Below are 22,232 nucleotides of genomic sequence, written 5' to 3'. Positions count from 1 at the left end.
CGTGGGCCGTACCACTGGGGGAGCTGGGGCTGAATGGGCTGTACCAATAGTGGGGGCTGGGTGGGCCGTACCATTGGAGGGTCTGGCTCCCTCTGTGGGGGCTGGATGGGCTATACCAATGAAGGGTCTGGCTCTCTGGGGGTGGATGGGCCGTACCCATGAGGGGTCTGGCTCTCTTTGGGGGTGGATGGGCTGTACCAATGGGGAGGTCTGGCTCTTTCTGGGGGTGGATGGGCCGTACCCATGAGGGGGTCTGGCTCTCTTTAGGGGTGGATGGGCTGTACCAATGGGGGGGTCTGGCTCTCTTTGGGGATGGATGGGCCGTACCAATGGGGGGGTCTGGCTCTCTTTGGGGATGGATGGGCCGTACCAATGGGGGGGTCTGGCTCCCTCTGAGGTCAGTTGGCTGCTACCATAGCCCCCTCTCTTGGGGGTGTCCCCTGCTTGGCTTGGCAGCAGCTCGCAGGCAGGGCTGGGGGCTCCGAGCGCGAGTCCTGCCATGCACGCAGCCCCCGTGCCCTGTTCGGACGCCCAGGGCAGGGCATTCACATAGCTCCCGGGTCTGCACTGGCTGCACTTTAGAAGAGCAGGAGCGATCCTGGGCTCGCACTCAGCAACACCGCCCGTCTGACGAGCTCCCTGGCCACGGAAAGCAGGAGACGGGGTTAGAGGAAGCTGGGGCTGCCGTGCTAGGGTCCGGACTGCCCGCGAAGTGCCCAGAAGATACCGATAGTACTAAAAAAAAGGATCACCCCGATGCTGTGCGATGCTAGCATCCGGGGGTTTTGCAGCTGAGCTGCGACTAGCGCGATTCTGCGCGGCGGGCGCGCTCCCCGAGTCTTCTCCACCTCGGTGTAGGAGCCCGGCAAGCGTTTCGGGAGATGATGGTGGAGGAAGGGTGGTGACTGGTTCGGTGACGGGGGTAGCGACAATGACAATAATACTTGGAATAGAGAAATCCCATCCTTTGAAAAGGAAAAAACTGTTATCATCATAGACGCTATGAGCTACAGGTCAAGCTTTTGAGGGTATTGCAGCGATTTTAGGAGCGAAGTCTGCATTACAAACGTTTGCGTCCATTAAAGGGAAAGGGAACGCTTTGTGCAGGAGGGCTGCAGGGTCCTGCCAGGTCTCTCCTTTCCGTGACTCCCCAGGGGTTAGGGAATACAAAATCCTTGTCTTTCCCTCATGAAAGGATGCTGTCGTTTGGTCCCCGCTGTCTTTCCTGCCCACATGCAGGGGGGCTGGACCCGATGATCTGTAAGGTCCTATCCAGCCCCTAACGACTATGAAACTATCTGTCCAGTGTCCTGAACAGCTGCTTAATTCTTATGACTCCCCCCATCCCCATACTTTATTCCCTAAAAAACAGGGGAAGAACTTTTTATAAAGCAAGTCTGTGAAGCGGAAAGCAAATTTGTAGACGTTTGATACCGTGAGTCTCATTCTGCTATTTTACCCCAGTACAAATGGAGAATGACTGTCTCTTAATTGGGGTGAGATCGAAATCCAGCCCTCCATCCTGTTACGTAGCGTCTTTCTTTACAAGCAATTTGTGAAAGTAGCACCGTACTGCAGCCATAATGAGTAGGAAATGTTCACGGTAGGGACCACTTCAAAAAGATTTGATATTTTTAGCCCAAAAAGTAGGTACAGAGTTCAGTTTACCAGTTAACGTTTAGAAGGAAAATCTCTAAATGGGATTCGCCAAGGCATGTTTTTGTTTAATTGGGTATTGAAGGAGATGCTCTGCATACTTAGCTACACTCCTGTGGGCTTTCCTTGTGCTTCTCTTACTACAGACGATGAACAACGAACAAAGTCCAGCGACTTCCCTCATTGACAGAACCATCAAGATGAGAAGGGAGACAGAAGCCCGGAAAGTGGTCTTGGCCTGGGGGCTCCTTAATGTATCAGTTGCTGGCATGATTTATACTGAAATGTAAGTTTATTGCAACAGTTAATGCAAACAAATAAAGCAGTCATTATGTCTTCCTACATATTTCCATGTGGTTGGGCTCAAAGAAATTTTATCTCAATTTGTTTTTCTCTTTTAGGACTGGAAAACTGATAAGCTCATATTATAACATTACATACTGGCCACTGTGGTATATTGGTAAGGAATTACATTGTGGTTTCTTTCTTGTGTGGGAGAACAGTATCTAAATTGCGTTTTCACCCTTTATCTTCAGCTTTCCTGTCTGTATTTGTTGTGGGGGGGTTTTAAGCCAGCTTTTTTGGTTATATAGACACCTGACTGTGATCCACTGTGGACATGGAAAATAATCTGGGGTTCTCTCCCAACTCCTAAGTGGTGGATGACTGGACATGTATCAATTGTCTTTAGTGTGCCATGTAAAAATATGGCAGATTACAGCTGAAAAGGCTAATCTGGTAATTAATATTAAGTTAATGTGAGGTGAAGCTTTTGTGAAGCAAGAGACTAGAGTTGCGTTGCTGCTATTGTACTATAGGTATGGATAGTATTTCACAAGAGTAGCAAAACAAAGTTTCTGCCTTAAGACAATTAAAATATAAATTAGCCATCCAGAAGGGGAGCAGAGAATCAGATATTAGTGATAGACTATTTAACAAAATGTATGGTTTGAGAAGTATGATACCCAGAACGCACAATAACACACAGTAATCCACAGATGCATCACAAGCAGGTCCAGGGAGGTGATCCTCCCCATCTATATGACACTGGTCAGGCTGCAGTTGGAGTACTGCATCCAATTCTGGGCGCCGCACTTCAGGAGGGATGTGGACAGCATGGAGAGGGTCCAGAGGAGGCCACCCGCATGGTCAGGGGCAGCAGGGCAGGCCCTACGAGGAGAGGCGACGGGACCTGAACCTGTTCAGGCTCCACAAGAGGAGGCTGAGAGGGGATCTGGTGGCCGTCTGTAAACTGGCCAAGGGAGACCAGCAGGCAGTGGGAGAGTCCCTGTTCCCCCAAGCACTACTGGGAGTAACAAGGCATAATGGCCATAAGCTGACAGACAGCAGATTCAGGCTGGATATCAGGAAGCGATACTTCACAGTCAGGGCGGCTAGGATCTGGAACCAACTTCCAAGGGAAGTGGTGCTCGCTTCTACCCTGGGGGTCTTCAGAAGGAGGCTAAATAGACACCTTGCCAGGGTCGCTTGACCCCAGCATCCTTTCCTGCCCATGGCAGGGGGGTCAGACTTGATGATCTACTCAGATCTGCTTCCGACCCTACCAACTATGAAACTTTTGACATGGTAATGCCCCTAATAATGGAGCTGAAAAATAACATAGAACGTCAATAAAATGAGGACTTTTTTTCATGAACTGCATTTTCTAAAAGATGGAACTATTTTTTTCAAATAATATTTGGGTTTTTTTTTTAAATGTTGTTCCAGAACTTGCACTTGCATCTCTGTTCAGCTTGAATGCCCTGTTCGATTTCTGGAGGTATTTCAAATACACTGTGGCACCAACCAACTTGGTTATGAGTCCTGGGCAGCAAACCCTTCTTGGACTTCAGAATGCATGTAGGTATAACAGCTATGCTTTGCAATGGTATCTGCAAGTGAGTTTCTTAATGTTAGACCTTCTGAAAAGACTTGATTGTGGATCTCGGCTGACCACGGTCCTCTAAAACAAGCTTCACAAAAACATACGATAGCTAGAAGGGCAAAGCGATGCATTAAATACTCTCTCAAGTGCAGAAGTGCCAAGCTGAAATGCTGTTCTAGCTTCCCTCTCTGTGATAATCAGTAAAGTACATTAGGCGAAACAGAATGAAGATTCAAAACGTCAAGAAGTGCTTTGATTAGTTTATAGGTAACTTCAGGGGAAGAAAATACTAGGTACAAATGCTCTCTGTTATCTAGCAGAGAAAGGCCTAGCAAGAACTAATGACTAGAAATTGAAGCCAGGTAAATTCATACTAGAAATAAGGTACACTTTTAACAATGAGGCTGACCAGCCATTGGAACAAACTAGTGAGGGGGAGAGGTGCATCTCATGATGTCTTGAAATGGATTTCTTTCCAGATTGATATACCTTGTTTGTACACTCAAAATGGGAATAACGGAGTGAATATATGTAGCTTATATTATGCAGAGGTTAGACTAATTGATCGAATGATCTTTATTGCCTTAACATCTGTTAATTTATATTGGCGTGTCTAATGTCTACAAGCGAATGCATGTATTTCAGTGATTCATAATGTGTCTTCCAACTGGCCAGGGTTTTAGCAACGAGCAGGAGGATTATACGTAGTCAGGGTGAAGCAAAAAAGGCAAAAGAAGAGGTGGGTTTGTGTTGGGACATAGACAACCAATGAAAGATGCTCCAACTTTGTGATAGACGACGTGGGGCAGAGGTTGGGAATCTGTGGCCTGAACTGTCAGGTGATTGTATCTGGCCCACGAAGCCAAGAGGTTGGCAGCAATGTATGGGGAGGTGGCAGCAGTTTGACTGCAGTGTAGGGTGCAGAGGGGAGCAGCAGTGGCTGCCAGCTCAAATGTGGCAGTCTGCCTTTGATCTAGCGCCATTAATTTCGTCTGCTGTTACTAATAGGTTGCTGACCCCTACCCCAGTCTAGGGCATGGTAACAATTTGTGTGAAGCTGGAGGGAGTAGATTTAAATCATGGTAACTTGCCAGTAGGTAAAATACCCACTGCAGAAGGAAACCTTAATATTAAATTGTAAAACTGAAAATGTAAAAAGCAGTTTCTTTATAAAATATTTTTCAGTTTCTAAACAAACCTCTAAAATTAGAAGAACCTGATGAGAGAAGTTTAGTTAATGCAGAATGCTGGTTTTCCAGTCTGACTGGAAGGAACTCTTCACATTGAAAGGACTTCGTAGTAACAATTAGTATATACAGTTAAAAATAATGTAATTTGTATAACTTCTCTAAACCACAAAGAAAGCATGTTCCACATGTGTTTGAAACTTTTGGAGGTAGTGCATATAAATATTGTTATTAAGATGTCCTTAAAAAGGAAAATTTCCCGATAGTGAAATGTTCTGCCATTTCTTTGACAAACGTAACCTACAGTAGAGAAGTTTTAATACCAGATAGATTCTAAATTGGATCAGACAAAGTGGAATCTAAAACATCTTTTGCTGCTCATAGGCATAAAACAAGAGTTTTAAAAGAATAGGATTAGAACTGGCAGGTGAGAATGAGCAATACTCCTGTGTTGGCCAAAGGGAAGGACTGATTGTGGTCTCGTTATTTGTGGTGTTATTTATATATTCTGCTCTGTTTATAAAGTGCCGAGAAACCCCAGCTCAAACGGGACACTTGTAGACCTCGACTGTATTCTGACATTCAGTAGCATAGTTCCTGACTTGATTTTCTTTCAGTCTGAACAGATGTGATAAAGAGCAGAAGAGAAGTGTTTTCATCAACATTTTGCAGATAGGGAACTGACTGAGATGAAGTGTTTGCCCAAGGTTTTGTTTTGCAGGGAGTTCTGCAGAGCTTAGCCCAGGTCTCTCTCTACCTGACTCTATCCATTCTTTTCCCTGATTTCTTGGCTGGGGCTTTGCTACCCCCGTAGGGGCAAAGTATGACACTTTTAAATCTTGGTTTTTTTGGAGGGGTTGTTGTTGGGTTTTTTTGTTTTGGTTTGTTTTTTCTTTCGGGGGGGAGGTTGGCCCAGTCTCAATATTAAGTGGACTCTGGTCCAGAAGCTGCCCCTCCCCCAGCCCCATGTTCCTTAGTGCAGGAAACCCTCACTATTTGCGGGTTCAGCATTCGTGGTTTCAGATATTCGTGAATGCCAAACCTGCTTCCTAAATGCACTTAAGAGCTCCGCGCTTGCTGCTGCCGGGCTCCTGCCGTCGCCAGAGCAGCCGTGCCCCCCACCAGCCACCGGGAGCACCGAGTTCAAGAACGCAGACGGCATTCATGAGCACAGTGCCTGATTCATGGATTTCACCATTCATGGGGGATATGAGAATGTATCCCCCATGAATGGCAAGGGTCTCCGGAGGTATTGTGAAGAAATAACAACACTTAACTGAGACAAAAAAGGAATCCAGGCTGCTACTCCTTCCTTACTGATTCTGCTTTTCTTCTTACTGCAGCAGTACAAACAACTCCTCCACGAGAGCTGGTAGCAAAGAAAATCCCTCCTTCTACGCCTTCTCCTCCAATCCAGGGTCAGAGTGTGCTGAGTTACAGCCCATCCCGTTCACCCAGTGCCAGCCCAAAATTCACTGGTTGCATCACTGGATATAGTCCTCAGCTACATTCTCTGGCGGGCAGTAGCGGTTCCTACAGCGCTGTTGTGACCTACTCGCCAGGTAGCAACTATAGTAAGGTAATAACTATGAGGGCTCTTGTTGGAAGAAGTTGGAATTTACTTGTTAGACCAGGGGTGGGCAAAATGCAGCCTGCGGGCCAGATGCAGCCTGCCAGGCCATTCTATCCGGCCCATGGGGCCCTTAAAACATTTAGAAAATTAATATTTATTTTTATTAATATTAATACAATTATAATCCTGGGCTGCCTGTCATGTGGCCCTCAATGGCTTGGCACAACTCAGTAAGCGGCCCTCTACCCAAAATAATTGTCCACCCCTGTGTTAGATTCTTGTAATGTACACTGTGGAACATGATTTTTGAATTGCCTAGATCCTTGTATATTTACACATTTTGCAAGAATGGAAATAGTATTCTGAGTTGAGTCACCCATTCTTCTTGATAACATTTTATATGCTTTTACACCATCTAACATGAAGTATGGCTCAGAATTTAAAGAAAACACCTGAAACCTAAAAAAAAATATGGAAGCCAAAGTAGCATCTAGTTTAGTAGCAGTTACCACTGCAATGACAACTTAGATAAATGGATGTGTAGATCAATAACTTGAATTTCTAACCAAAGTTAATTAGGATTCCAATCTTGTAAAATGGCACAATCGTGCGTTCTGTTTCGTACAGGCATCTGGCTTCAGTCCCTCTCCTACTGGGTCGCCGTACCCCACCAGCATTGGACCAGTAGAAAGCAGTGGGCTGAGGTCTCGGTACCGTTCTTCACCAACACTATACAACTCCCCTACTGGCAAAGAAGACTACATGACAGAACTAAAATCATTAGACAGCTTCCTTCGAAGTGAAGAGGAGAAACAGCATCGAGTTCAGCTGGGTAAATAAATGACTGCAATGTTTCATAGATTCGCTCATAGATGTTAGGGGCTGGAAGGGACCTCTCTAGATCATCAGATCCAGCACCCCTGTGCTTGGGCAGGAAAGACTGCTGGGATCAGGTGACCCCAGCAAGGTGAGCATCGAGGCATTTTTTGAAGATATCCAGAGTAGGTGATTATACCACTTGGTGTGGCTCCCCAAATTCCATGGCACACCTGTTCACGTGTGACAGCATACATGGGGTTGGGAAACGCTGTTCTAGCAATTTATGACCATTAGTCCTAGTCTTCCCCTGGGGAGCCCTGGTAACCAGATGTTCTCCCAGTCCCTGATATGAGCCCTTTATATATTGATGGGCTGCCACCAAGTCCCCTCTGAGTCTTCTCTTCTCCATGCTAAACAGGCCCATGTGTCTCAGCCCCTCATTGTATGGCCTGCTGTCCATGCCTCTAACCATACGCATAGCCCTCCTTTGGACTTTTTCAAACTTCTCCATATCCTTCCTGAAGTGTGTGTGGTGCCCAGAACTGGACACAGTACTCCAGCTGTGGCCTCATCAAGACTGAGGAAAGTGGGAGGATGATCTCTTTCGTCTTGTGTGAGATGCATCAGTAGATGTATGCCAGTGTTTTGTTTGCTTTGCTGGCTACGGCATCATATTAGTGGCTCATGCTCATTGTATGGTCTGTCAAGACCCCCAGGTCTGTTTTGGTTGTGGTGCTGGTAAGTGTAGCACTGCTGAGCCTGTAAGTGTGTTGTGGGTTGTTTCTCCCCAGGTGGAGCACCTTACACTTTTAAGTGTTGAACGTCATCAGGTTTTGATCTTCCCACCTTGCAAACCTGTCCAGCCTGTATCCCCAGCTTATCCTCTAGTGTGACTGCAGTCCCCCATAATTTGGTGTCATCTGCCAACTTTGCCAGTCCACTTTTAACACCTGTGTCCAAATCATTAATGAACATGTTAAAAAGCACTGGTCCAAGTACTGAACCCTGAGGAATGCCACTAGTCACCAAGCGCCATGTTGACTCAGTTCCATCTATTATTACTTTCTGGGTCCTACCTTGGAGCCATCTCCCTAGCCACCAAACCATTGAGTTATCAAGGCTGCGGTTCTCCAATTTTACCATGAGCATGTCACGGGAGACCAAGTGAACGGCTTTTTTGAAGTCCCAAGTATATGATGTCAACCTCATCTCCCTTATCCAGGCGACGTGTTACCTGATCATAGAAGGAAATAAGGTTGGTCAGGCATGACCTGCCCACAACAGGGATTGAGGTCAAACTGATTGGCCTGTAATTCCCTGGATCCTCCTTCCTTCCCTTCTTGGACTTGGGCACCACACTGGCCCTCTTCCAGTCTTCTGGAACCTCTCCCAAGTGCCACAAATTCTCAAATAGTTTTGCCATGGGTCATGTGATGACGTTAGCCAATTCTTTCTGCACTCTTGGGTGCAATTCGTCCAGTCCTGCTGACATTTAAATGTCCAGCCTCTCTAGAAGTTCCCTCACGAGATCTTCATCAACTGTTGGTGGGTGATCACCTCCACCTGGATCATCCTGTATCCTGTCAAGCAGCGTAGCACCCTTGGATTGGTGGAACACTGACCACGAAGTAATCGTTTAGGAGTTTGGATTTCTCTTAGGTGTCAGTTGACAGCTGTCCCATTTTGTTCAGCAGGGGTCCAGTGTTTCCCTTATTTTTTCTCTGACTTCCTACGTATCTGAAGAAGGACTTTTTGTTGTTCTTAAACAGTATTTATTTAGTGGTGGAAAAAGACGTAAAGAGCTATGTCTAGTAGGTATTCCAGCTCTTCTCGTGTATATCAGATAGATGCCAGTATTAGCGCAATCAACTCAAGCCATTGATACATACCTGCCTTCTTAACAGCTCTCTCAGGGTGCTTTTTGAAGTCTGATGAAGAATGAAGTCTTCCACTGAATAGATTAGAGGTGAAGCAAAGCTCAGTGAATTCTGCAGCCCTCTGCAGTACAGAAACTTGGGGAAACTTTTCTAAAGAATTTCTCTTCGCAAAGTTTGTTTGGCAGTAAACAGTCACTAACTATTTGTTTCCGGGGATAATTTCAGGGAGTTCAGATTCCAGCTCTCCTTCAAGCAGTCCGACATTCTGGAACTACAGCCGTTCCATGGGAGATTATGCACAGATTCTGAGGAAGTTCCAGTACCAGCTGGCCTGCAGGTCTCAAGCTCCATCAGCACACAAAGATGAAGCCGACATGAGTTCTAAACAGGCTGCAGAAGAGGTATATAGAAAACTGAAGGGAACCAGTAGGGGAAAAGATACAATTATGAACTTTAAAATAAATATACAAAGGCTTGGATATAACTCACGTTTATGAGGTTGGAAAAATGCCATAGTACTGAACTGGCATTATATAGCTCAGGGTGTTGGTTGGATCCACCCTGCATAGCCATTCTGCAGGCCACTGGGTGTTTGGGGACATTGCCTGCTGCAGAATCTGGGACCCTTGGGGCCCAGTGGAAAGGGTAGATGACAACAGGAGGGTGAGCGAGGGCTGATGCAGCCCCATTTGCCACTGACCCCATTGCCACCCCGTGTTGCAGCAGCCACACCGTGCTCCATGTCCCATGCAGAGATAGCACAGAGAGCATGCAGTGGAAATTGTAGCTTTGGTTCTGGCATGAGAAGCATGGTAAAAACCATAGCTGCATCGCGGACCCTGTGCTGGACTCGGAGATGCTGCTGCTGTTTGCACCATGGTCCAGATCCTGGCCTATGGTGCAAGGTAAGTTTGCCACCCCGATACAATTCATAAGAAAGCTTTCTTTATGTGCACCAAACTCAAATGCGAGCAGCTTATTTTGGAAATATGTTTGCCAGTAGAAAGCAACGCTGCTTTATACGGGGTAAAGTAAATAAAAATGGACTCCTGACTTAGCACATCAGGATAACTGCCATGGGAAATTTATATTCATTTTGCAGGAAGTAGTGGAAGTCAGTAAACGCCCTTTGCCTTTTAACCCTTAACCATTTTGACCAGATCTTCACAAATATACTAACTGCATAGTAATATAAAATAAAACTTACTGCCTAGCTTTTTGAGACTAGCAGTTAAACGTCATCTTCATAATTCCTGTTGTTGAATAACTTTTGTCTGCCATTTTATACTATGGATAATTTTTTTGATTTATAAGTGTCCTCTTAACTGGTATGTAGTATCTGAAGAAGCTAAACGTACAGCAGAAGTCTTGCATACATATACACTCACAGAATTCTGAGAAACAAGTATACTGCACATAAGAAATTAATTTATAATTGGGTCAGATAATAAAATTGTCATCCCTTTTCTCTACTTCAAACATTGATTCCTTTCCATCAAGATGCATCGTTTAGAAATCCTACTAGCTTAGACCAATTTTATACTAATACGTGTAGCTAAAGGAATTGAAATAGTGCACTTAGATTTAGTACATTTAAGTTAGTTATACAATTCACATAATATATGAAATGTGTCTATATATCTATATCTATCTATAGATAATGCGTCTCTGATTTGAGTAGTCTATAAGGTGCATCTCTACCCTACCTTCTCCCTTACCATATATCCTGTGGTGTATGACCATTCTAAAACCTCCAAGGTTTAATGTTTGTTGTAATGAATTTTAAAGATTGCCTAGCTCCTTTAAAAAGACAAACAAACCCTTCTTGGTATTCAGTCATTTTTTGAGACCTTTGCAATAAGGCTTTTACATTCTGTAACTCTTTTTGCATAGGTTTGGGCAAGGGTAATGATGAATCGACAACTGCTTGATCACATGGACTCCTGGACGGCTAAATTCAGAAATGTAAGTATTAGCATTGCTCTTTAGAGACTAAAGCTTCAGTGCTTTTCCCTTGTTTCTACAGAACTCCCCTTTAGTAAAAGTGAGCAAATCAGCATTTGCACAATTTTAATAGGAATCAACTTGATAGATTTTAATAATAACTTAATGATCTTTGATTCTGAAGAAAACTATTGCTTTTGATTTGAATGTATTATATGAGAATAGGTACTGCAAAATGGAAAAATACCAAGCTGCCACAGATGCTAGGAATAATTCCAGAGTGTGTTTGAGGATTAGTCTGTGCTCACACAAGTACAGACTAACATGCAGCATACTTGCAAGACAGCTGCTAAGGCACACGTTCAACCTGAACTCGTGCACTTATGACTTCTCTGTTTTGATGACATCCTGAAAACTTCAGATTGTAAAGTTCAGCCACGTTTGAGTTACAAACAGAAAGATCTTAAAATGCAGTGAAAACGGTCAGACTTGTTTTTCCTCTTCCTCAACTCAAACCGATGACTCAGTTTTCCTCAAATATTACAAAATTGTTCACCTAGACTCACCATAAGCTTGGAAAATTCCAGCCCAAAGGTTGACTTTTTCCAAAAGTTCAAAACAGCTGAAAAATGCTAAAATCCAAATATAATAGCACAGTGCTGTAGCAAATGCAGATTTAGTTGCACTTTAATGTAAAATAAATAACCTACTGTCAGTTTGCAGCTTGTTGTAGATCACAGCATCCGTGAGGAATGTCGTTTTTAAGCCAGTTAGAAGAGCAGTAAAAACTAAGTAAACATTATTTGATGGAAGAATAGATTGAGTCAGGAGAAGACAGGGCTATGGGAGGATTTGATAGTCTTCAAAGACAGAAAGTGTTGTTTTAAAGAGGATGATGATCAACTATGGGTTTAAATTTCAACAAGAGAAATTGAGGTTGGATATTAGAAAGAATTTTCTCACTGTGTGGGTGGTTAAGCACTGGAACAGATTATATAGAGAAGTTGTGGAGTTCCCATCATTGGAAGTCTTTTAGATGCAGGTCATAACTATTTGGCTAGGATGGTTTACAAGCCGATGTTCCTGCTTTGAGGAGGAGATGGACTGAATGACTTCTGAGATCCCTTCCAGCCTTTTTTTTTCCATATTTTTATGATTATGATGAATATCCTCCATATTCAGTGGTGGATAATGACGTGCAGATGCTGAGGAAGTGTGGCTGATCCGTTGGTCTTGAATCCCATCAGCACGCAAGTATCATAAATGAAATTCCTTCAGAGCACTTCTTCCTTCAAAACAGATGTCAATTTATGCTTTCACATGTCCATAACTTACCTGTTCATGGATGACTTTCTGCATGTTCATAGCATCTGAGCTGTATTAATAAGAGCATCACTTGCAAACCAAGGGAAATGATCCTGCTGCTGCATTTGGTACTGAGGATGCCTCACTTGGAATACTGTGTCTAGTCTTAGGCACTGCAATTTACTTTGGATATTAGGAGGGACTGTCTCACTATGCGGGTGGTCAAGCATTGGAGCAGACTAACTAGAGAGCTTGTGGAATCTCCATTCTTGAAAGATTTAAGAGCAGCTTAGATAAACACTCATCTAGGATGATGCAGGGATGGTCCTGCCTTGAACAGGGAATTGACTAGATGGCCTCCAGAGGTCCCTTCCAGCCCTACTTTCTGTCGTTTTATGATCTCTTCCAGCTATCCAAAAAGCCTCTATCTTGATCTAGAGATGTTCTCTAGTCTAGATGTTTCTCGTTGAACTTGGACACTTTTTAGAAGGGACTAAATAGTTGTTCAAGCCCCTACCTTAAAGTGATGCTCCACTAATACAATAACATTATTTTTTGCCCTCTTAGTTGCATTTATTGTTCACCCTCTTACTTGCAGTCTTCCCAGTAATGAAGATACTGCTTTGAGTAAGCTAGCATCTCATAGGTATTCTTGTTGCTTCTGACCTTTTCACTGTCTCTGTTTCTCCTAGTGGATTAATGAGACTATCTTAGTGCCACTTGTACAAGAGATTGATTCTGTGAGCACTCAGCTGAGAAGAATGGGATGTCCAGAGTTGCAGATTGGAGGTATAGATATGCTGCAATTCACTTGGTTTGGCTTCCTTGATTACATGGGGTAAGAGCCACCCCACCCTCCCACAAAGCATCCTCCCATTGTACCATGCCACGCTGCACTACGGGCCCTGAAACCCCCAACTGCCAGCTCCCTGGCCCCTACAGAGTGGAAGCTGGAGGAAGATGGTGAGCCTGGAGCCCCTGGCAAAAGCAGCAGCTGGAACAGTTGGGGAATAGTGCCCAGGTGGGGGCCCATGGACCACAATTTAGCCCCTCAGGGGCTGTGCGTTGGACACCCGTGCCTTATAGTAGCTATATTTGGGGCAGTCTGCTTGTGTATATAGTCTTACTCTTTGGGCTCTTTGCAGGAAAGCTGCACTGTGCTTCATATAAGGCAGGAGTTGGCAACATATGGCGGTGGGCTGGATCTGGCCCACGGAGCCTGTATCCAGCTCATGGAGCCTCAGGGTTTTGCCTGTGTGCACACTGGGGCTGGGCAGCTTCCAGCTGTGTCAGGACTGCTACAGCTTCTCCCCCTTCCCCCAGCTGCAGCACAGGCATGGCTTCCAGCCAGCTGGGAGCTACTTGCAGCTGGGACGCAGAGGTGGGGGCAGGAGGGGAGCAGGGAGAAGTGGCAGAGGCATGGATGGATCCAGTTTGCAGCTGTTTGGCCCCAGAGCAGCTCCCCATCCAGCTGGAAGCTTTACGTGCAATGCAGCTGGGGAGCAGGGGGTGAGAGAAGGAGCAGCACAGCCCTGCCTCTAGCTGCCTGGCCCTGCCGCTGATGTGCTGCCAAGGCCACCCAGCCCATGTTTTAAATGTCAAACAGTCATCTCTTAACCAGTGGCTCCTTGTACTGTGTACTGGGCTGTACTTAGACTCTCCAAGCCCTTTGCAAAAGGCACCGTCTTCCTTTACATTCACAGTGTCTAGCAGTTTTTGTAAGCCATGAAAACATAAAGGACAACACAACAACAAATCTTGCTCCCATTGAAGTTAGTTCCCTGGGAACAGAATTGGGCATTCAGGTAACATGAGTAATCAGTCATACAGTGTGCCAGTTATTCTTGGGACCTGTCCCCACAGTGCAACAAGCAAGCTAGCTGAAGAAGATCCTGCCTCTTGGTAACTGTTATTACCTGGGTAAAGGAGCCTGTTCAGTGTTTTGCAGCAGCCAGAGATCACGTGTGCCGTCTCTTTTTGTCTTCCAGAAGCCAGCATTAGCAGTCTGAAACAAGCAGCTCTCGTTAAAGCTCCACTTATCCCCACACTGAACGCTATAGTGCCGTACCTGGACCTTACTCCAAACCAGGAGTATTTGGTAGAAAGGATCAAAGGTAATTTGTCATCGTGCAGACTTAAAAATGTGCTTTGTCATAATTTCCCTGTGTCAAGTATTAGTGATTATCATGTCTGTCAGCAACATTTGAACTTGAGTCTCAGCAGGTAGATGAAAGAGGCTGCTTTTCTAATAGCAGAAGTAGGAAGTGGAAAATAAATTTCTACTTTTTTTTTATCCTGATTTAATGGCAGGCGATCTTCACGTAACTTTCAATATGCTCTAAAAACAGCTTTGCCTCATTCACCTTTTGCATGTGTGCTTTGAATACTTGTTGGATTTAATTTTTTTCATTACCTTTTCCTACCCTGCCTTAATTGCAAGTAAAATTAAGTTGCCAATTTATGTGTCTTTGAAAATCTAGTGAAGACTTTTAAAAATCTTACTGTACAAGTGTGGTAGTTGTTTGTATTGTTGTACAGGACCATAGGTGGTGCATGGTATCTAATACTGACATCAGAGGTTGCTTCCTTTAACTTCTTGCCCTGTGATAACTTCATACCTTTTTCCTTTAGAGCTTTCTCAAGGAGGCTGCATGAGTTCATTTTGTTGGAATAGAGGTGGGGACTTCAAAGGCCGTAAATGGGATACAGATTTGCCCACGGACTCTGCTGTAAGTTTGCACAGTTTGGCTTGGTATGATGTTAGCTGTTAAAATGCATTATTTTGCGGCGCCAGTGGTAAGAATAGGAGGCAGAGATGCAGTATGCAGATCCTAAATCCCACTTGCTTTGTGTGGCTAGTCCCATTGCACTCCATGGGATTACATAGGAGAATAATGTAAACTGGATGTAGCCCCAGATAGACCATGAAAATGCTATTGCATATCTTAATCCAGTGTCAATTCCTTATTTAGATGCAGCTGAAAATCCAGTCAGAGAGTTGTGTGGGGTCCAAGCCTGACTCATTCTGTCTCCAGTACAGCAGCTGTTTTACCACACTGAGAAACAATTAATGATTAAGTAAAACTTCTGCATTCAAATAACTCCTGGTACAAGGAAAGCCCTTCATCTTGATTAAATGACTAATTCCCTTCACCAGAGCAGGTGGCAAATTAAACAGAGTTGAGAAAATAATAAATGTGGATTAAGTGGACTCTCTGCCTCATGGCCATTAGTTGAATTGTTTGCTGTGAAAATCTGTGAGAACAGCTCAGAGAAGGAATACATCTCCTAGTGAAAGAAGGACTTGGAGTGCTGCTCCGCCCAGTCGTCTGAAACATTTTTCATCATAAATGACACGTACACGAAAATTCAAATGAAGCAGCTCAAAGGTGGGAGAGGGGCACCAAATACTCTAAGACGTAGAAAATAAGGTTTACAGGATGAGATTTTAAGGTGCTCAACTTCTTCAGCATGTTGAGTAGAAGGCTATGAAATGATTTTAATCACTTTGTAGAGGTACCCACACCTGGAGCAGAGATGAGGTAGCAGGAGGCTTTTTCACCTCGCTGAGAAAAGCATGAAATATATGTTTGAATGCTGGACAGAGTCATCCCAGGGAAAGGGCTGGATTTCTTAGCTACACAGGTTATTAAGCAGCGGAACAGCCATGACTTTCTAAGTCTTTCAACCGAATTTATAGATAGCTTTTTAAAAGATACACCTTAATCCATCTTCTGGGAGAAATTCACAGCCAGAGTGTACAAGGGAAGCAGGCCACATGGCTGTGATTGCCAGAAAGGACCAGCTGTCAGTCTTGTTCTTGATGGGCCTTGAGAAAAGAGTAGTGTGCATTGCCCAGTGTGCTTATTAATGCCTGGAGCTTTGCAATAGGACGGCAATTAATAACGGATTCCAGGTTTTCCGGGTGTTAAACCGCTCTCTGCAGGGGGAAAGAAAATTCATCCCTCCACCCCATTACACAACAGGCCAGATATGTTCTGCTACTTTTTTTCTTTCTTTGAAGCATCAGGGTTTGACCACATTTTGCTTATGAATTCAGGGTCATACAGATCATCTTGGAGATGTTTTGCCTTCCTCTAACATGGGGGATGGGTCACATGCTGGGATCATCTGGCATACCCTGCCGTTGCCGGAGCACCTTGATGGCACTTTGGTTTCTCCTATCCTCTGCCTCTGGGAGGCAGTTCAGTCGGCTGAGGATTGAATTGCTTTTGTCTGACTGAAGCCTTTTAGCTTAATATAGGTCTATATAGGTGAAATGTAAGCATCCAACTAGATGCTGCAGTGGTCCCTTCTGACCTTAAACCCCTGTGGCAGTGAGTTAAAAATACTTGTCAGAGAATTGACCCACTGAATACAACCTGAATACAAAAAATCACTACTAGCTCTCTGACCCGAATCTGCAAGGGAAGATGCTTTACACCCATGCCCTGAACCAAGTGGGAATCTGCCAGCTATCAAGGGGAAGCCCTCGTTGACACAAGGCCAGAAGAATCCTGGAACTCAGCCTGTCTTTTCTTTCCAATACAAATCAGAGGAGATTTGCATTGAAGAGACTGTCATGAAGTCCTAAATATCTTGTCAGTCTAAACATCTCGCTTCATATGTAGACACCCAAACGAGTTACTAGTCTAAAAATATAGTGAAAATTTAAAAAGGAAGGAGCCACTGGTTCTAGTAATCTTCCTCGGGGAAAGGGTAGAGTTGATCAGATTGCCAGGCTTTTTTTTGCAAAACACTTGCCTCCAGGAGTTTACAGAAGTGCAGTTGTTTTAGCTCTGTCTGCGTAAAGGACACCCTGACAAACGGTGATGGAAGGGGGTTGAAATAAATGAGTGATTTGTGGTCAGTATTTGCTACTGAGTTTTGAGATGCCAATATGAAAACACCGTACACGTGAACCTGGGCGTAGCACCTGACATACAGAAGTGATCTGTCCCCATTGTGACCGATATTTCGTTCAGAAGGCAAATGAAACTCAACATCTTGCTTCAATATTCAGCCCCATGCAGTACCTTGGTTTAAATGCTAGATTGTCTTGCCCCTTTGAAATTTGCCTGGTTAAATCACAATTGCAGTAAAGCCACCCACTGGCAGATTCTTTAATTAGTAAATGAGCCTATTAAAGATTAATCACTTTGTTGTTGCACTTAGCTCTACAGTCTCATGGGCGCAACATTGTGTATTTTTGCTTTTTCCTCCCAGATCATTATGCACGTATTCTGCACTTACCTTGACTCCAGGCTGCCACCTCATCCTAAGTATCCTGATGGCAAAACGTTTACCTCTCAACACTTCGTTCAAACACCAGATAAGCCAGGTATTGGCGTTCTTGTATGGCTTGTATCCATTTGCATAGGTGGCATTTACTGCTTGAAGCATGATGTAACGCTCAAGTCCATGTTTTCTCTCAAACTTTTCCTTCACAGACATTTCCAATGAGAATGTGTTTTGCATCTACCAAAGCAGCATCAACCCTCCCCACTATGAGCTTATCTACCAGCGCCATGTCTACAACCTGCCCAAGGTCTGAACATGTTGGCTTTCTTCTGATACTCAAGAAGACCATGCGCTAGCTGAACACCGGCTCAGGGATTGGCAACCCCTTGCACACATGCCAGAGCATGGTGCGCACAGGCATTTTGGTTGGCACGTGCGCCTTGGGGCAGACTGCAAGGAAGAGGCCGGGGCTGCAGTGCCACAACAAGGATTGGGCCCCTTGTAGCTCCCCCACCATCCTCTTGGAGGCACGCGTACCCCCACTGCTGGCAACAAGAAGAGCTGGGGCTCTGCAAACCCCAGAGCAGCTGCTTGCACCCTTGCTGCCACCTGCCACGAGCAGCCTGGGATCCATGGCAAGCAGCAGGGGCCTGTCCAGAGCCACACCAGCTGTGGCAGATAGCTGGGATGCTGCAAGCTTCTGCCCCAGGGTCCATGGAGCCCTGGCCCAGTTTGTTGCTAGCAGCAGGTGCATGCATATCTGGTTCAGATGGGAGGGAGCTGTGAGGGGCCTGATGCTTGTTGTGGCAGCACAGTCCTGCATGCACCCTGAGGCATGCACCCACCGCTGGCAATGAGCCAGGCCAGGGCTTCACGGCCCCTGGTGCAGCTGCTTGTACCTCCCAGCTGCCTGCTGGAGCCAGCCCCAGGCTCTGGGCAGGCCCCTACATCTTCAAGTAGTGGTTGCGGGTGTTACTGGCACTCTGGCCAAAAATGTTGCCACCCCTTGCTCTAGCTGATCTTAGCTACTATATTTTATTGATTAGTCAATTTTATTGAGTAGGGAACTTGTCTTTGGACTATCTGAGAGCTTAGCACAGAACAAAAATATGACCATGATCTAATGCTAGCATGTGGCTTATTACTAAAATGTGCTATTAACATGAAGTGCCTGAGTAAAGTACCTGAGTGATACCTTCCCCTGTTACACATAGATTATTAAAGGAATATGTTTAAAACAGGTAGCTAAACCAGTGTTCTGTTCTGATTCCCTGGTGGCTGCCTCTTAATTGCAGGGGCTAGCGCTGGGGAAACGTCTCGTTAAGCTGAACCTCTGCTACATGTTCATAAATGCAGTCTGACCAAACCTGGGACCCTTGTAGAAAGGAATGAAAATTGTTTCAGCCTTTAAAATAAATGAAGGTCATAATCCTCCCTACAAGATAATTTCATGTGGTGTTTACCTAAGTGGAACAAGTGAACAGCATCTCAAAACTAACTTGATTCCTGGAGGTTTGCTTTGACAAAGATACCCCAAATGCCATTTTGTAACAGTGCAGGGCACCGCTATGCCGAAACTTCGGACAGGAAACGAAAGTTGTTAAATTAGAAATTAGGCAGAGTGCTCAGGCTGAATATTTTATATGTGACATAATCTTCACCCTCTCTTCTCCTTCTGTGGATTCAGGGCAGAAACAATATGTTCCATACCTTGCTAATGTTCCTGTACATCATAAAGACAAAAGAATCTGGAATGCTTGGGTAGGTATTGAGTGCTGTTTCCCTGCATCTCATGCAGACTCTGAACAGAAACTTTTCAAGCTCCCAAAAAGCAGTTTAGCTCAAGCTCCTGCATCAGCAATCTGTAATCATCATTGACTCCAGTCAGAGAACACTGAGCATCCGTTTTCTTTCTGCCTCTCCCGACATTGCTGGCTATCCCCCCCGAGCTTATGTTATAAAGCTCAACCTAATTTAAAATGTGCATTTCTAACAGTAATACAGATATTTTGTTCTTCTTTTCCAAGCATCAGATTAAGACAAGGGCCTCCTTTGATCTTGGGTCTAAATCTGTACCTCCAGAGCCTGCCTCCATTTTCACTTAGTTTCCAGCGACTGTTAAAAGTTTGCCGTTCAGGATGACCTCTTCAAACACAAGAGCTCTGAACTGAACTGCCATGGAGAAAATTCAGCTTCTTTCTTCCAGAAAAGATTAATTCATGGCAGAGACTGAAATATGCTACTTAGAAGCATAAGGGAGCTGGTTTTTACCAAGCAAGTTAACTTCCTACAGAAATCTGGGATAGGAAATCTTAAGTTTGGGGAGTCCTAAAGAGTGCCAAATGGATTAAGCAAGGACAATTAGCTCCTCTTTGAAATAAAAGTAGACTTTTTACTTAAAAACTTCTTAAATTCATGCAGGCATTCATGTGCATAACAAAAAAAACCGAGTTTTCTGCTGCTTCAGTGTATGGTGGAGCCTGCTAGGGAACGCTGTCTTCTGCGTACTAAATGACCGGCTACCTCTGCCCTGAAATAAATGTAATTTATAGATAAGCATGGTTATTGTCATTGCTCAGGTATCTCTGTTTTTGGATTTATATCTTTTATTATCATCTCTCTTTACAGGCGAGTAAACCTTGGCTTATCAGGAGTGAATGTTTTGTGGATTTTTGGGGAATAATACCTCTGTTTGCTGTAGCTGGCCTCCAGCTTAAATGTAAGAAACACCTCTGCCTCTGCGAAGATAACTGAGCAGCTGAAATACACTCGTTGCCTTGAACATAGACTTGCTGTGGGACAAAATTCTTACTTATCTCTGCTTTGTGGACAGAGGAGATGTTTACATTTCATATTTTGTTCTTGTGAGAATATACTTTTTTTTTTTTTTTTAAATAATTTGAGCGTGGAAGTGCTCCAAGTCGCTGTGATTCCACATCCGATGCCTCGATACCAGTTCCTGCCTTGAAGAAACACACTTGACAAGCCTCAACCGTTCTTTTAACTGAGGTGCTTTTCAGAGCTCATTGCTGTGGCTACTTCAGTTAGATACAGCCTCCACACCAGCAATTACACCGTGTGAAGGCAGGATCCTGCAGTGCGCCTGGGACCGCCCAGCTACGGGTGTACATTGCTGCTGATTTCTACGACGGTGCAAATGCAAGATCCACGAGCTCCAGGGGAGGCCGCATGGTAACCAGATTTCTCACGTGCTCAAGATGTTCAGAGAATCTGTTTGTTAATTAACATCTTTATCATATCTTATCAGAGAGGTTCATGGCCACCCTCGCAGGTGCCCCCGTATGCAGGATTTTTCTAAGACCGCCACATTTCTAAGGTGACTGCCCTGGAGAGAGAAATGAAAGGAAGCCTCACACCTAACTCACTAGTCAGGCTTCACTGGTTTGGATTGCTCTCAAAAGAACTGAGGTGCCTTTTAAACTTGACTTTTTTTTTTTTTTCTTTTGAGTGCAGTGACACCTGACTTGAGCGCAGATGCTGTGGTACCCCAGCTTCGTTTACTTTTTTTAAACTTTTTTTAAAATTTTTTTTTTTTTTTTTAAAGCTCTCACACTGGGGTTTCGGCTACTAATCCTTGATTTTTTTTTTCAAGGATATTTCTCTGAGATGTAAAAACCAGTCTGGAATGGAAAGGGGTCTCTTACGTGCTTCAGGGCACTTTAGGATGCTTACATGAGGATATTCCTAGGAGCTCAGGTGCACATTCTGGTCCCAGTTGATCTTCGTTGCTGGGAATTTCTCTTTAACCGACAGAAATGGGCACAGCTTGGCTGGGAAATGGTCACAAAGCCTCCTGGTGTTCCCTCCTCTGGTGCTGAGAGTGATCGCCTACAAGCAAGAATCAAACTGGCGACTTGATCTCCTGTCTTGCTTTTGGGTGCCACATCACCTGGTTGGATCATCAAATCAGCACCCATGTCATGTGCAAGATCTGCTCCCTTTAGAAGCTTATATGATGATGGATGGGGATATCCTGGCTTTGGACATAACCCAACGTGGTGTTCAACAGTTATCTAAGCAGTTGTGCATAATGCAAGCTAATTGCTTGTTAGAAAACCAGTTTGGAAAAACAACAGGTGCTTAAATGTGTGTCATGGTGTGTTCCTAAAGCCATTGAAATTCCTGGTGAAACAGGAAGTTTTAAAAATGTGTAGTTTTTAACTCTTTTTATATTAGGGAGGATGTATTTCAGAAACCCTCTGGGAGGGGTCTTCATTCACTCCTCTGAAGTGCGAGTTTATAACAGGTGTGCCCGCTTAGTTTTACCCATCAGCTCACGCTGGCCAGGAAATCCGGGCATTTTAATGTCACTCCAAAGTGCAAAAACACTGAAATCCTGCCAAAAATATTCATCCAGGGTTCATTAAATGTGCTGCCTGGATAGACATGTGCAGAGCATACAAAACCTGAATGAGCTGTACTGTGACTTCATGTTCCTTGTACCATGTTTCCATTTTTGTATGAACTGGATTGCCTGCGTACACAAGCAGTTAGAAAGAACAGCGTTGGCATTTTCCCAGTGCTCAGTCTTGTTACCGTTCACTTATTGTTTTGGGCAGACACCTGGCGTTTTTTGGCATCAGCTGGATCCCTGTTTGTTGTGGGGCCTACAAGTTGTTGCACACAATACTTTTGCCAAAAAGTTAGGATCATTACTTGGAGATCAGACTGTTAAGAAAATGTTTGATTCAGTGCCTATATTAAACGGGGCTGCCTTGTTTAAA

General features: G+C 44.5%; 1 protein-coding gene across 2 annotated transcripts in view; it reads left to right on the top strand.

Annotated features, from left to right (window-relative positions):
• Positions 1–22,232, top strand: part of TMEM209 (transmembrane protein 209) — a 22,665-nt gene extending 433 nt beyond the window's left edge. The window contains exons 1-15 of one of the 2 annotated variants that reach the window (XM_059725716.1): positions 442–664; positions 1,803–1,942; positions 2,058–2,116; positions 3,385–3,516; positions 6,072–6,307; positions 6,929–7,133; positions 9,223–9,398; positions 10,891–10,962; positions 12,939–13,035; positions 14,235–14,360; positions 14,878–14,975; positions 17,473–17,587; positions 17,697–17,794; positions 19,175–19,248; positions 20,116–22,232. In XM_059725716.1, the coding sequence (XP_059581699.1) occupies positions 1,806–1,942; positions 2,058–2,116; positions 3,385–3,516; positions 6,072–6,307; positions 6,929–7,133; positions 9,223–9,398; positions 10,891–10,962; positions 12,939–13,035; positions 14,235–14,360; positions 14,878–14,975; positions 17,473–17,587; positions 17,697–17,794; positions 19,175–19,248; positions 20,116–20,170 (1,680 nt within the window). In that variant the 5' untranslated portion in view covers positions 442–664; positions 1,803–1,805 and the 3' untranslated portion in view covers positions 20,171–22,232. Of the gene's footprint in view, positions 1–441; positions 665–1,802; positions 1,943–2,057; positions 2,117–3,384; positions 3,517–6,071; positions 6,308–6,928; positions 7,134–9,222; positions 9,399–10,890; positions 10,963–12,938; positions 13,036–14,234; positions 14,361–14,877; positions 14,976–17,472; positions 17,588–17,696; positions 17,795–19,174; positions 19,249–20,115 lie in introns of those variants that run through there. The other variant, XM_006265135.4, reaches the window with a different exon arrangement.

The sequence above is a fragment of the Alligator mississippiensis genome, chromosome 4, assembly GCF_030867095.1.
Source record: "Alligator mississippiensis isolate rAllMis1 chromosome 4, rAllMis1, whole genome shotgun sequence".
In the NCBI taxonomy this organism is placed as follows: domain Eukaryota; kingdom Metazoa; phylum Chordata; order Crocodylia; family Alligatoridae; genus Alligator; species Alligator mississippiensis.
Note: the sequence above shows the minus strand (reverse complement) of the source record. Positions and strands in the feature narration are given on the sequence as shown.